At 50.7% G+C, this 15107-nt stretch overlaps 3 protein-coding genes across 3 annotated transcripts; 1 reads left to right on the forward strand and 2 right to left on the reverse strand.

The window, feature by feature from the left end:
* Nucleotides 1–2860: 2860 nt before the first annotated feature.
* On the reverse strand, nucleotides 2861–4668 carry COCMIDRAFT_110263 (uncharacterized protein; the record flags this gene model as incomplete). Its single annotated transcript, XM_007695403.1, has 4 exons — nucleotides 2861–3741; nucleotides 3762–3765; nucleotides 3866–4209; nucleotides 4323–4668. 4 exons carry the CDS (start codon nucleotides 4666–4668, stop codon nucleotides 2861–2863), a joined length of 1575 nt encoding a protein of 524 aa, XP_007693593.1.
* A 1447-nt stretch (nucleotides 4669–6115) lies between these two features.
* On the reverse strand, nucleotides 6116–7877 carry COCMIDRAFT_110265 (uncharacterized protein; the record flags this gene model as incomplete). Its single annotated transcript, XM_007695404.1, has 2 exons — nucleotides 6116–7603; nucleotides 7689–7877. 2 exons carry the CDS (start codon nucleotides 7875–7877, stop codon nucleotides 6116–6118), a joined length of 1677 nt encoding a protein of 558 aa, XP_007693594.1.
* Nucleotides 7878–12962: 5085 nt separating this feature from the next.
* On the forward strand, nucleotides 12963–14629 carry COCMIDRAFT_10120 (uncharacterized protein; the record flags this gene model as incomplete). Its single annotated transcript, XM_007695405.1, has 2 exons — nucleotides 12963–13909; nucleotides 13957–14629. The coding sequence occupies 2 exons, from the start codon at nucleotides 12963–12965 to the stop codon at nucleotides 14627–14629; spliced, it is 1620 nt and encodes a 539-aa protein (XP_007693595.1).
* Nucleotides 14630–15107: the final 478 nt, after the last annotated feature.

Consider the following 15107-nt stretch of genomic DNA (forward strand, 5'->3'; position numbering starts at 1 on the left):
CGCGCCCCTTGTTTGCGGGCTGGGGTTCACTCGAGATACTGTGTAAGCATATATACACACACATAGCCTAGAGTACTAGTGCGGCTAGTTTTTTTTGTATGTCTGAGATTTGCTCTCTTGCTCGATTTGCTCGCATACCCGGGCGTGTGTGTGTGTATGCAAATAGAAACATGAGAGGTTGGGTATTTTGGTTTTCTCAATGGGGAAAGTTTGACGTAGGTGTGTAGTTCTGGGGTGGTGGTGGTGGTGGTGGTGGGGACCGGAGGGAGAAATGGACATGGAGATGGAGATGTGGGGCTTATGTGTGTCTTATAGGTAAGCTTATCTACACATGTTTTGTTTTGTTTTGTTTTTGTGTGTGAAGAGTAGAGGAAGATGGGTTTTTGGTGGTCTTGATGAGGACTGCACTGTGGTAACTTCTTTTTACTTAGTGAAAGGGAGACAACACATGCAAGAGCGAAATTGCGAGGAGTAACATTGTTGGGTTTGTTTTTGGGGGGAAATTCAGTTTAGCTTTCTTCTTGCTCAACTGCCGTGGAGGGTAGTGGTGGGAGTGACATTGCAACGGTTTTGCGCTGCTCGGTCCTGTGCAAGAATAGTTGTAGATGTACGGGTCAATGTGATATGGTGTGGGCAGGGTAACACCGCCAGCGGCGAAAAATGACGTCTTTGTAAGTACATATTGCGACGTTCATGGCACGCTATGCTATGCGTTACGCCTCCACCCCGCGCTACGTTTAACGCTATAACCCGCGGGGGGTTTTTTTGCAAAGGAGTGGGAGGAGAGCTGGTGTGATGGGGTTATGTAACCATCCAGACACCTAGTCGGCAATCGGAGGGTGGGACGCCCGGTGCTTACTACCCCCACTTCTCATCGCAATCGGCGAATGAGAGATGCTATGTGGAATGGTCATGGGGTCTGGACTGTTGGATGTACTAGAGTGCTAGAATAGAAGAGATAGGCGGGTAGTAATTGAGAGCTAACACTTACGCATTTAGGAAAATAAGTGCATCAATTTGTATTCTAAACTTGCTGCAGCTTTGCCTACTACTACCGCCAGTATCCTATCAGGAAAAAAATGTCATAATTTGTTCAAGGCCACCTCACCACCATTGCGTATTCTGCACCTGTCTCGCTGGTAAGTAGTGAGCTTACTTACTTTACTTTACCTACATGCCGACTTTCGATTCCAACAACACCCGTCTTCCGGCGTAAGCCTACACAACTCTCGCTCATCGGACGAGAGAGGACGACACACCGCTTTCGCCTCTTTGCGAGCCAGAGCCCAAAGCGAATCCGACGCGGAGGTTTGAGGTCCGAGGGTTAGGGTTGGATCTCGGGCCGAATTTGGGGTTGTTGCGGTGGGAGTGGGGTAAGGGTAGAGTTGGAGGTGCTTGTTGTAGGACTATCGGAGGTAGGAGGGAGAGGAGGTGGAGATGGGGGTTTGTGAGTGGTTTTATTCAGAAAGCTATGTACGTATATAGGTAAGATAATTTACGTGTGAGTGAGTTTGCGGATAGGAGGCTTAGGTCAGCTATGTTTTTACTTAAGGTAATCTGATCGGTGGAGGGAAGTTCCTTGTCACTATTCACTTCACATAAGCGTAAAACATATGCTTATTGCTCCATTTTTTGTTGCTTTGGTGAAATCAAGCATCTTGCGATCCACTGTTGGTGTTGTTTTCTCGGTGGTAAGTATTGTGAATAAGCACTATATAGTCGGACCGATATGATCGGGGAGCCCCGGTGGAAATGATTTTCCGGGAGATGTGAAGATATCGGTGTAGTGTGTTATACACGATTTGGCGGATGCAGGTAGATAGTTGTAAGGATGATCCTTGGCGGGGATAGACATGGGAGAGCCTGTACGGGGCGACCTATTTCCCATCTCAATTTCGACTTCACTTGGATCGTTTCCTGGAATGAATCCAGCTCAGTGATGAGAAAATAGAGGAAATTGATTTAATTACAAAAATCAAAATTTGCCTTCCTGATGGGACATCTAGTACGAAAAGAAGTGTTTAGTCAATTTATCAATGACCTTTCAATATTTCCATCAGTCCAATCGCAAATCCACTCACTACCAGGCGAATTTCCTTTTCGGTCTCGATTGATCCCCGAAACTGCAGTCCTTTCTCATCCTAAAGATAAAGTTTAATTCCCATCATTTCTCAACTCCCTATGTATGCAGCTGTTGATAACGCAGCACACGAAATCCCTCGACAATGTCTTAAAATGCGCTCGATTTTTATCATGAATAAAGGGAAATTGCTTAATTTCCCAAGAGCTAGTCCTATACAACCCAGGAGTAGACGGGAGGGAACTCATCAGTACATATCCGCAAAACGCCAAAACATCTAGCATTTCATAACCTTCTCTGGATTTAGTATTTGAACAGGTAGACGATAAAAGGCCAAGAAATGAATTCGAGTCTGGGTGGCAAACATCAAGCCGGCCAGATTAAATCTGCTCGTCTGTGACTGCTGCCTCAACAGCGTGTTTACTAGAAAAGGAGGTAGAGAAGATAGGGATATTTCGTATGAGCGGCCAGGGCGCAGTATTGCATTGAAAGGCTCTCGTGTTGGGTATTTTGGAAGATTAACATATTATTGGATTATTTGGTTCAAAAAAAAACAGCGACGCAGTTAGAGCGAAATAGTATTTCGTCGTAATTACATTGAATCATATCTCATCTGCGTTAAAGCCACAAGATGCTTCCAAAAAAGAGGTAATGAAAGCGCAATCATAAGTCCTTTCACCACACCCACGCAAGCTCATCCTCTCATCCTCTTACCCAAAATCTGCTCATAATTTACACTTTCAAAGAAAAATAGTTTCAAAGAAAGCGTCGCCATCATCATCATCTCCTCCCACTCCTCACTTCAAAAACATCAATCTCCCTCTCCAAAACCCCCAAACTCTTCCTCCTCCTCCCCTTCCCTGACACCACACTCGCACTCCTACGACTTCTACTCCCCCTTGACGCCGCTCCCCCACCAGCGTAACCCACACCACTATCCCTCTTCCCCATCACCACAACCTGCTCAATGACCTCGACAATATCCTCCTCATGCTTTAACTCCCTAACCTCATGCTCATCCGAAAGATGCTTAACCAGCGCCTTAACGTCCCCACAAATAGTGTCGGAATCCGAGTATTTGGAGCAAATAACGCAGCAGTACTGCGCGTCGGGCCCGTCGCGGTGGCATTTTACTACGAAGCGGTTGGAGACTTGGAAGGTGCGTTCGGTATCGCCGGCCCATTTGGAAATTTCCCAGGCTTTTCCTGGGGAGAGGTGTAGGGAGCCTGCGCAGTGGGGGCAGCGTGCGTCTTTGGTGGTGAGGAGCGTGGGGTGCAGGGGCTGCGTGGGGTCGCGCTGGAGGTCGTAGGCGTATTGACAGTAGAGGTGACCTGGGTGGGAGGGGACAGTGGTGGAGGTACTTTCGGTGACGGAGGGCTCGGGCTCGACTTTGCTTTGCCAATCGAGGATTGTGGTATTAACTGGGCTGTTGGTTCTTACGTGTACGGGTTCATCGTGCTTGACAGTTACGGTGGTAGCCGAGTTGGGACCAATGGGTGGCTGAGGAAGTGTTAGGGCCCGCGATGGTGCTTGGGATACTGCGTGCGAAGGTGCTTTGGACGGTGCTTTTGATGTAGCTCTCGACGGTGCATGAGATGGTACCTTGGATGGTACCTGGGATGGTACTTTAGATGGCGCTTGGGAAGGTGTTTTGGACGGCACTTTTGATGGTACTTTCGACGGAACTTTAGAGGGCGCTTGAGACGCTACTTGAGATGGTGCCTGTGATGGCACTATGACAACCGTCGTCGGTCGCACGCAAGATATCGACTGGGATGGAGTAACAGACGGCGCATAAGAGCTGTGGTGAGAAGGCGCATGTGAAGGTGCATGGCTGGTCGAATGGGACGTTAAATGAGAGGCCACATGCGAAGGCGCATGATGCGGGCTCGAACGAGTTGTAGTAACTGAATGCATCGACCGCGGTGTAACCGGGCGCTCATCCATCTGCCGGTCCTGTAGTGCAATCAAGACTTCAATCGATCTCGCTGCTGCTGCTCTCGAAGCCGCGTTGATATTCGATAATTGATGAGCCGCTGAGTCCGATGACACAGGTCCATATATGGCAGTGCTTACCAGCACGCTCTGCAGGGCGATAATCTGCCACTGGAGCTCCGTCTGCGCAGTCACTAGTACATGTATCGTTAGCCGACTAGTTGGTTTGCGTTACTCGACTTCAAAAGATGTCGCAACGAGATCCAAAACACGAATGCGCAGGATGGCACGGCGGAGAAGTGCATACCATCACCCATAGCAAACTCGGTGCCCATTGCGTGATATCCAATCTCAAACTGCCGGACCATTGCCGACTTGTCTGTCATGATAGCTTCTTCGCTGCCCAACCTCTCATCCGAGACATATTCGGCTCTTCTCGAGTAGCTCCTGAGGCTCTGTTCATATTCCCTCTGCTCCTTCAATGATAAAGTGCGGTATAAATCCCTAGTAGCATCAAACACTCCCGAGAGAATGTATACAAGCGATTGCACCACGTTTGCCGGATCAACCGAGGGATTCTGTCGAGGCTTCAGCAAGTAGATATAGACAACATGTCTTATGACCACGCACCAGGTACTTACAGCAATACCCATTTCGGCTTCGGAAATTATTATCAATATCTTCGGGCTGTTTACCCCAGATATCGGACCAAATTACTCGTTAAGGAGAGGCGAAAAAAAGGGTCTTGACGACTGGAAAGCTTAAACCAACGGAGAGCAACGGGGAGTTCTTTAGTCTAAAGCACACGGATTGACTAAGCAACAAGTCCCGTGTTCACTTGCATGATCATCATAAGCTCCGACGGGGACAAATTCCCCATGCAATCCCTACAGGTCTGAACGGTCTTATGCTGAATGATGGCCGTGTACAGCTGGCAAGGCGCCATTGGTGGCCCCATGCTTTCTTTTTGATTGGCATACCCACAGTCGCGGGCCGCACCAGGAACGTGCTCATTGGGAAGTCGACGTCATTCCCAGGCGGAGGATTGCTGTGGGACAAAGGATAGCAGTAGTGCGTAGACCCTGTGGTGTGATTAACGGTCGATTACTTGTCTAGGACCCGACGGGTGTAACAAGGGCCGAAAGCGGACATTATCGGGCTGTAGTCATGTCTCGAATGGGAAATGGGGGAGGCGAGTTGCATTGACGGGCCGAGATTTCGTGATTATCTCCAGAGTGTTCGCCTTGCGTTCGGAGCGGTCAGAGAGTGGCTTCGTCTTGCAGGTGACATCATCCTCTTTTGCGATGCACTCAGAAATGTAGTCTTTGGCACTACGTCATTGAGGCGCTTACACAGTACGTAGCGCAACCAGTAGCTCTGAACTCGCTGGTCTATTGTAATCGAGGCTTTTGTTTCTAGTGGTGGCTGGTAATCTAATGGGAGAAGCAAATGTGCGACTGCATACATCGATCGTGGCATGTTGTCGATCATCTGTCGCTAGTGCCCAACTAGCGCGCGCTTTCTTCCACATTTTCGGTTGCAGGCACAGAGATGACGGATGATGTTTAGGCAAACCGTTGGAACGTTACGTCGATGTCATATCTGCGGGAAATAGAAGAGGTTGGAAAAGTGTGGATGACCGAAAACACGGGGGAAGTCCATGTAATACCATTCACACTAGGGCTATTGCAGTATGGGATAACCAGCATTACGAGGCTACTCACGACGTACATTGAGCTATTTCTCACGATCACCACTAGCTAGTATGCTCAGCAGCGCCAATATTGTGTGACTTTGTTGCACATAATCACATTGATGCCCAAAGAGAAAGCTGCTACAATACCACACCGCTTCTTCTCAACGAAGACAATTGTACCAATTTTCTATTCATTGTAGAGATGTCAAAATGTCCACATCACTGGTAAAAGAGAGATGTTCTAGTGCTTAACAAGTGAGCGTAAAGAATGAGTCTGCGCCGGTCGCCTCCGTCCGAAATTCTGCGTCCAATTTCCAATAACATATTAGTACAACTACACTTACCATTGGGTCGTTCCACACTTTACCCCCAAACTCTCCATATATTGCCAAGACCCCGATCTACTACTCCGCCTCGTCCGCCTCGGGTGCTGCAGCCTTGTTATCTTCCAAACTCTTCTCGTGGATAAACCACGCGAAAAGTGCACTCCCAGCTACAAGCACTATCGCAACCCCCAGTGCAACTCTCGTAGCCTTCCCGTAGCACTCTCGTACAATGTTCTTTAAAACAGGATCTAAAGCCCTGTAGTAAGACAATCCAGCCCTTACTCGCTCTGCGATCTCAGTCGCGTTGTCATCACCCTGCAGTGCACTCTGAAGGGTCTTGCGCAGGGTCTGATTGAATGCTGTTGCGCACAACGAGATGCCAAAGACCGAACCGAGCGAGCGAAACAGATAAGAACATGCCGTGGCAACTGCCTGGTCGGCATGTGATGCGTTTGCGATGAGTCCAATAAGCGTGGTTGTTACACCAATGCCGGTACCAAAAGAGCATATGGTTGTCCCCACTACCATAAGCGGGATGCTTTCTATCAGGACCCCGGCGAAGAGCAAAATGAGCGAGAGACCAGCCGTAAGTGCTGTATATGCCGAAACTGTGATCCAGTAGTATCTTGCCGTTCGCTTCATGTAGAAGCCGCCAAAGAGCGAGCCCGTGACGCTGAGGATGATGGAGGGAACGAGAAGTAGCCCAGCGTGCGAAGCGTCGTAGTCGCCGATAACTTGCCAGTAGAGGGGAATGTAGAACACTGCGGCTATCCAACCCCCCAACGAAAAGAAGTTGCAGAAATAATACGCAGAAAGCGTCCTGTTGAGAATAATGTGACCAGGCGCAACCGGATTACTCGCCACATACTTCTCTACCAGAACAAACACACCGAAAAACGGTGTCATGGAGAGTCCAGCAATGGCAATCGGGTCCGACCAAGAAACATTCGATCCGCGATCCAGCCCAACAAGGAGTCCGAAGACCGCCAGAATCAATATCGCAGCCCCCAAAAAATCAACCTTCTTAACCTTCTCTTTCCAATGCGACTCGTCTCGTTCTGGGAGCTCCAGCGCCAACGCCACAGCCACCATAGCCAAAGCACACATGGGGCCCTGTGCCAGAAACGCTGCTCTCCATCCAATACTGTCCGCCAGCAGCCCGCCCAGCGGCGCCCCAGCAGAAGCACCCACCGCATACACCAAGTTGAGATAACCCTGCCACGTCCCCCTCTCCCTCAACCCGAGGATATCGCTCATCAACACAGTAGTACAAACACTCATCCCACCCCCTCCTACTCCCGTAAAGGCCCGCGCGGCAATAAGCTCTCCGATATTACGCGCTAGCCCGCATCCCACGGATCCGACGCCGAAAATCAGGTAAGCGGAGAGTAAGCATTGTTTCCGTCCGAAGATGTCACAGAGTTTGCCGTAGAGGGGCTGGAAGGCCGAGAGCGTGAGGAAGTAGCCGGTTGCGATCCAGGAGGTCGAGGAGAGGGCGTGCAGGTCTGTTCCTATGGTTCCATAGGTAGTTACTATGAGGGTCTGGTCTGCGGCTGAGAGGAGGACCTAGAATGCAATTGTTAGTTATATACATATATCTTTTTCTTGTTCAGGTGCTCCAGAGATGGATTCAAGAGCGTTGGGGGCTTACACCGATAGCTAAGGCTGGGAATATATATTTCATGCGTTTTCGGACTTCTGGGAGACCCGTATGCTTGAAAGAATCGCTATGGCTAGCTTGTTGTTCAATATCTCTCTCATAGTCAGGAGGTGGGTTGCCTAGGAGTGGTGTCGTCTCGCCAAGAGATGCACCTGGGGGCGGGGGGGCATTCAGTGCCATTGAGGGTAGGGTGTGCAGACAACCTCAAGACGCGGCCAACTCTAGCATGCGATAATCAGAAAACATGTAGATATATTTGCACATTAGCTAAGCGGATGACTCAGAGCCATGGGTTTTGGAGCCGGTATTCATGCAAAGCGCGCATTTAATCACCGCTTACGTCCGTTGAGGGAGCTATGATGCGATAAGCCACCCTATTCAATTAATTATGGGAACTCGCGATAACGCGTACGCATCACGTCAACACGCAATTTGGACAGCAATTTGTTTTTGACAAAGAGAAGACATCGTGACTTAAAGTTTTGCATATCCGATAGAGCAAACAACATATGAGGAGATAATACATTAAACCGCCATGTCCAGGTCGTAACGAAGAAAGCCATCGTCGCCATAGCAACAGCGACATCACGTTGCATATTCGTTTTTATGAGCCTACGCGGGCTGATACCTCCGGAGCTGGAAACAATGTTAGCATCCAATTCTAAGGATGAGGCAGAGCCGAGGTGACTTACATCCAGACTTAGGTATTTACTCGACATCTTGCCTTGATCTCGCATAACACCAACCAATGTTTCACTTTCTTGGAAGAAGCCCGCCTTGAGGGAAATGACAATGAACTGCATACCAGGGCTAGCATGCTCACGAACATACTTGGCCACACGGCTGACGTTGACGTTATCCAGCGCTGCGTCGACTTCGTCGAGAACAAAGAAGGGAGATGGCTGGTAGCTGTGGATAGCGAACAGCAGAGCCAGCGCGGCAATCGTCTTCTCACCACCAGAGAGATGCTCCATGTCACGGAAGCGCTTAAGTGGCGGCATGGCATGGTACTTGAGGCCAGCAAGATACGGCTCTGTGCTGTCCTCCATGTCAAGATACGCTTGTCCTCCCAGCGGGAACTGTGGAGATTTTGTCAGGTCCTTGTATGTGCCACCAATATTCTCTGAAATGTGGTTAAATGCCTTCATGAAAAGATCATAACGCTTCGTCTTGACTTCTTCGAAGGCCTTCTTTGCTGCTGCTGCACGTTTACGTGTCTCAGCGAACGCCTCGTCAATGGCCTTTAGGCGTGTTTCCGTGGCTGCAAGACGCTCAGCAGCACGCATATTTGGCGTGGCCTTGTTGATGTCCGTCTCGAGGTTGGTGATGACATCAGTCAGCTTGGACTCTGCAGCCTTGAGGCGAGTTCCTGCTTGAGATTGGACGCGCTCATCTTGGTCGTCCTCCTGAAAATTGTTAGTAAGATGCAAGCAACTGTACATATTGGGCATACTCACGCTCTCAAGTATCTCAACAATTTCCGTCTTCAGCTCCTCTTCCAACTCCTCGAAGTCCACTTCTATGCCGTAATCATCGACCTCTGCGGGTTGAATCTGGGTCGAATCGGGATCTTCGTCAATGTCCATTGCGTCAGCGTCCGGCCGCGGCATGTCGGTCATCGGTAACGATGTCAATGGACGCGAGTCTTCGGTGAGCGGGATCTTGATCTCGTTGACACGGCATTCCTTGAGCACATTGTATCGGTTGGTTGCGCTCGATTTGATCTTTGCGTCCTCTTCATCGACCTCCTTGAGCACGTGCTTGACCTTTTCGTTCCGCTGATCTAGGGCGCGGCGTGCTTCCTTGACGGCAGCAACTCGTTCAGCAAGCTTCTCTTCCAAGCGCCTTCCCCTGTCTTGTAATGTCTCCAGCCCAGCTTGAAGGACATCCCTCGCACTTTGAAGCTCTTCTTGTTTGGCCTGAAGCTCCGTGATGTCTGCAGTTTTGCGTTTGATTTCATCCTCTGCTTGCTTGAGGCGCTCTTCAACACCGCGCAGCGACGAGTCAACCTGCTTCATCAAGTATTGAAGTCTGCTACGCTGTTTGCTGAACTCGAGACGCTTTTCAGCCGCTTCTTGCTGAACGGTACCCTGCTGGGCCTCGTAGTCGCGGATTGATGCATAGCCAAGTCGCTGACAGAACGCGGCAAAGACCTGGTCATTGACCTGGTTAACCGTATCTTGGTAGCGCCTAAGCTCGTCTTCTCGACTTTGCAATCGCTGTGCCTGCTTATCGTAGTTGGGACGAACACCCTTCAGCTCAGCCTTATGATGCGCAAGCTCCTTCTTCACACTCTCAATATTACGGCTGAGTGCTCTGGCTTCCTCCTTGGCGCGAGCGATCTGCTCCTGCAGATCAAGGAGCTCGACCTCGAGTGTTTGCTCCTGAGTGTATTGACGATCCTGCTTGGGGAGCGCACGAAGTTCCTCCTCATACCTGTTCCTCTTGTCTACTAGAGTTTGGTAGGCACGCTCGTCCCACTGCTGCTCGCTCGAGTCATCATCCCTATCAAGCTCACCACCTGTCTGTGTACCACCCTTGCCGATGACGCGACCGTCAAGAGTGACAGCCTTGACCTCAATCCGCTTGGAGTACCTCAGCTCTTTTGCAAGCTTCTCTGTGTTACAGATCATGGTGTTGCCACATGCGGCTGTCATGGCTCGCTCATGCTTGGGTTCATAGTTGATGCAGTCAATGGCAAGACGCATGCCTTCGTGCATTCCCTTTAGCTGAGGGTCGACGGCTTGGATCTGGATCGAGTCCAGAGGGTTAAAAGACATGACGCCGATACGCTCAGCCTTGAGATAATCGATACATGCTTTGGCAGTGGCTTCAGTGTCGACAATAACCGTGTCCATCTGGTGTCCAAGCACGCGCCCTATGGCCTTGCGGTACTTTTGCATCTTAGGCGTAATGAGATCCTTATATCGACCATGCACCTTCTCAGACCCAAAGCGGGTCTTGAGGCGCTCAATGGTCCTGCGAGCCTCCTGTTGCTTCCTTGACTCGCGGCGGCTGCCTTCAACTATGCTGAGTTGCTTGAGGACCTCCTGCAGCAGCTGGTTCTTCTCGTAGTATTGCATCTCAATCTGCTTCCGGTCCGCTCTAAGCCTGTCCAGCTCTTGCTGCTTGGCGGCTCTCGCGCTTTCGAGCTCTTGAATCTGCGTCTTGGAAGATCGCTGGCGCTCCTCGAGCTGACTGATGTCTGCGTTAAGTCTCTCAATGGCCTTTTCGTGGCTTTCAACACTCTGCTGCAGGTTCCTGACATGATCTCTATCCGTCTCAACCTCTCGCTTAAGCTTGTCGATTTGCATTTGGTCGCCGTGGGTGCGCTTCAAAACTTCGCTGCGCAGGCGGCCGTATTCTTGGAGGTCTTGTTCAGAAAGCTCGCGTCCTTGGTTCTGGGCAGCAGCTTTGAAGTCATCCTCCCATTTCTTCTCAGCCTTTTGCACAAGCTCAAGGTCCTTTTGGCACTTTTCGACGGCTTTCTTTTCGGCGTCTCGCTTCTTCCTGAGCTCATCGATCCTGCTTTCATACTTTCGGCGGGTTTCGTTGGAAAGACGAATCTTCTCTTCAATGGGCGCAAGCTCATTCGAGGTATCCTCTATTTCCTTTTCTTTGGCTTTTGTGTTTTGGTCAGTCTTGGCTAGATCTCGCCTGATCTTGGCCTCAGCTTGCCTTTCCGCCTCGTGTCGCTGGTGGTACTTTTCTACGCTGCGCTTGTGCTCCTTGAGCTCCTCCTGGTGGCTTGCAATCTTGCTCCTCGCCCTCTCCATGACCTGCTCGTAGAGATAGAGCTTCCACAGGTTCTTTGTGACAACAGCTTGGTCTCGCTCGGCCAGCTTCTTCTCGTACTCGTCAGCTTCGGCCTTTTGGTCCTGGTATGTCTTGAGTTCTCCATTGATTGCGCGACGTTCGTGGAGATGCTTGGCATTATCTTCGGTTGCGGCCTCGGACTCTTCCTTGAGGCGATCGTACTCGGCCTTTTGCTCCAAACTGCCCGAGATGCGCTCAACTTGCAGGGTGAGCTGCTCAGGTGCCGTCGTAGCAAGCTTTTCAACGTCTCCCTGGAAGACAAGAAAGTTTCTCGCCTTGACCAGGATGCTATGCTCTTCCAACGCGTCATTGTACTGCTTCTGTGTCACGACCCGGTTGTTGATGCGATATTCACTGGACCCTGAGCTGGTGATGGTGCGCTGCCACTCGTGCGTTTGCTCTGCGTCGTCCTCAAAGACAGCCTTGACCCATGCGTTCTGGGGGTCGATGCGCTGGCTGCTTGGCTGCGATTCACCATTCTCCTGGGAATCGCCATTGGAGGCTCCATTGGAGTCGGCGGCTTCAGTTGCGGTGCCGTCTGCAGCAATATGTGCTTCCTGGATAATCCTGCCGCGATACACCATATCCTTCAGCTTATCCGAGCGCAGGTGAGACGACCGAACTCCCAGGACAAAGGAGATGGCATCCATGCTGTTTGACTTTCCGGATCCATTGGGGCCGATGATTGAGGTGAAGTACGAGTCGCCAAAGAGCAGCGTATGCCGTCCCCGGTACGACTTGAAGTCTGGACAAATTAGTAGAGCACATCGCGTGCGCTAAGAAGCACAACATACTGTATATCTCGAGCCGCACAAGCTTGCCCATGGTTGCGGATTTGTGTGGTGGGATGTCGCGGGGGTGGATGGCGATGGCCGCGGTGAAGCGCGTATCTGGTCGCGTCAAGCAGTGCACAAAGCGCCCACCGTAGCTGGCGTCTCGGGTGGGCCGCAGTGACGAAACCAGGCCCTCTGCCCCATGTGCTTGGTCGATTCACCGTACATTGCCATACACGCACAGATATACTCCCACGTATATCCCGCATACACACTCTTATACATACATCAACATCACCCATACACAAGTACACATACTTTGTGTATTCTCTGCTCGTCAGGTACACGCGTTACTCATCCTCGTGACCTTTTGTCCTCACACGCCCCCCGCCGCCGTAGTCCCACCACCAGAACAACGTTGTCTAGCTTGCCAATCAACAGCTGGCATTTACCCACGATTTTTTTCTCGACAGCTGCGAGACGGAACAGCATCAACCCTATACAGAACCCCCGCAAATCACTCCTGTCTTGTCTTGTCATGAGAACATAGGCCCTGACTGCTTCCGATTCAAGCTGCCCTCCATCACTGTACGCTCCTCCCTCAAGTGTCGGTCCTTTTTCTCCACCATGGCCCACGCCAGGCAAGCTGGCTGCTATACACCTGCTAACAGTCGCCATGGCTCCAGTCTCTCCTCCGCGTTCCCTCAAACGATTCCTCCACCGCCGAACCCCTTCGAATCTCGAGATTGTCCCAGAAGAAGTACCTGCCATGTCTGCCCCAGACGATGACGCTGGCCCTGTGCCCCCCAAGTCCCACTCAGAGCCTCAGTTAGGAGTCTCTGCCCTCTCCGCAAACCCGCTGCCTGGTGACTCTACTCACGCCGGCGCTGCTTTCCTCGATGACACGGCGCCCTCGTCCGTAAACCAGCCAACTTCTAGCCCTGGCCTCTCCCGCACCGCATCCTTCTCCAACAGCTCCTACCATGACGAGTCCGACCCTGAAGATGCCTCCTTCTTCCCGCCCGTTGAGAAGCTCACCATGTTTGACTTTGTCGAGAACCTCGCCCTCGCCCAGCGTATTGAGAAGATACAGAACTCCATCTCCAACCAGACGGAGCGCATCAGGAACCAGGCAAAGAACAGGGGCATAACAAGAGATCGCGTTGTCGAGGAGTGGCGACGCAGAGTGCCAACCGAAGCCGAGCAACTCGACAAGTACAAGAAGCGCATGCGCCGCTCGGTCGACCGTCTGAATCAGCGCTGGAACGAATCTCTCACAGTGACTGCACGCGAAAAGACATCCTTCATCGCCGCCGTCTTGAACATCTTCGTCTCAGGGTATTTGGTCGGATCCCATCCAGAATGGTTCCCTCACTGGTACACTGCCCAGCTGCTCTACTTTATGCCCATCCGCTTCTTCACGTATCACAAGAAGGGCTACCACTACTTCTTGGCTGATCTGTGCTACTTTGTCAACATCCTCTTGGTCCTGACCATGTGGGTTTTCCCTCAGTCTAAGCGACTCTTCATTTCGACATACTGTCTTTGCATGGGAAATAACGCCGTAGCCATCATCATGTGGCGTAACTCGCTCGTCTTTCACAGCATGGACAAGGTTGTCAGGTCAGTATTGCATATTCGTGTTGGTACTCACATACTTACATCTGTAGTCTCTTCATCCACATCATGCCATGTGTCACTCTGCACTGCATCGTCCACCTGCTCTCACCAGAATATCAACAAGAACACTATCCCGCCATTTACAACATTCGTCATTCAGACCCAACCTCGCCCCATCACTACGGTCTCTTCCAAATGATGCTCTGGGCTACTTGTCCATATGCGGTTTGGCAGCTATCCTACCACTTGCTTATCACAGTGCGCCGTCGCGAGCAGATTGCAGCAGGCCGCCCTACCAGTTTCACGTGGTTACGGAAGTCGTACGCAAAGACATGGATCGGAAAGATTGTCCTTGCACTGCCCGAGTTCCTCCAAGAGCCGGCTTTCATGTTCATCCAATACTGCTACGCTGTCCTCACCATGATTCCCTGCCAAGTGTGGTTCTGGTACCGCTGGCCCAGTGGTCTCTTCCTGAGCACCGTTTTCGTCTGGAGCGTCTACAACGGCGCCACTTACTACATTGACGTGTTTGGAAACCGCTTTCAGAAGGAACTTGAGCAACTCAAGAAGGACATGGCAAAGTGGCAGTCTTCTCCGGAAGGAGGTTTCACGCCTTATACACCTGCAGGTGATAATGCAGAGAAGCAGTTAGGTTACATTCCTCCACTCGAAGGCAGCACCAGCGTGAGACCGGTTGATGGAGAGACGCGGGAGAGGAAGTAGCATACTGACATTGATTGCTTTGTTTTTGCAGATTTACGATGAGAATGTAGCGAATTTAATTCTCCTTTGCGAGCTGCGAAGTCTATTTCAGGGTGAGGGACCATTTTTTGGCGTCGGAGTTGCGGATAGTGTTTTTATTCGTTTGAGTAATGGGGTTTTGTTCAGGTTGCAGGATGCATGTGCTGTTTTCGACTGGTTGATTAGATATACCCTCTTTCCTTCGCTTGGTCTGCGTCGTTGTTATCCGTAGCATGCCTTTAATATTAGAGTTGGTTATTCTCGATTTGTTTAGAACTTGTGGAGAAGGTGTGAATGAAGTAGTGTATACAACTTCATCAATTATGATCATTAAATAGATTCATTAGTATGTCGATTACAAGGTATCACAAACCGAGAACATCCACTCAACACTCGACTCATCCTTGATCCATCACTAACCCCCCCTCTATGCCCCGCATTCTCCGGAAACTTATACCTC

The sequence above is a fragment of the Bipolaris oryzae genome, assembly GCF_000523455.1.
Source record: "Bipolaris oryzae ATCC 44560 unplaced genomic scaffold scaffold_311, whole genome shotgun sequence".
Classification (NCBI taxonomy): Eukaryota; Fungi; Ascomycota; class Dothideomycetes; order Pleosporales; family Pleosporaceae; genus Bipolaris; species Bipolaris oryzae.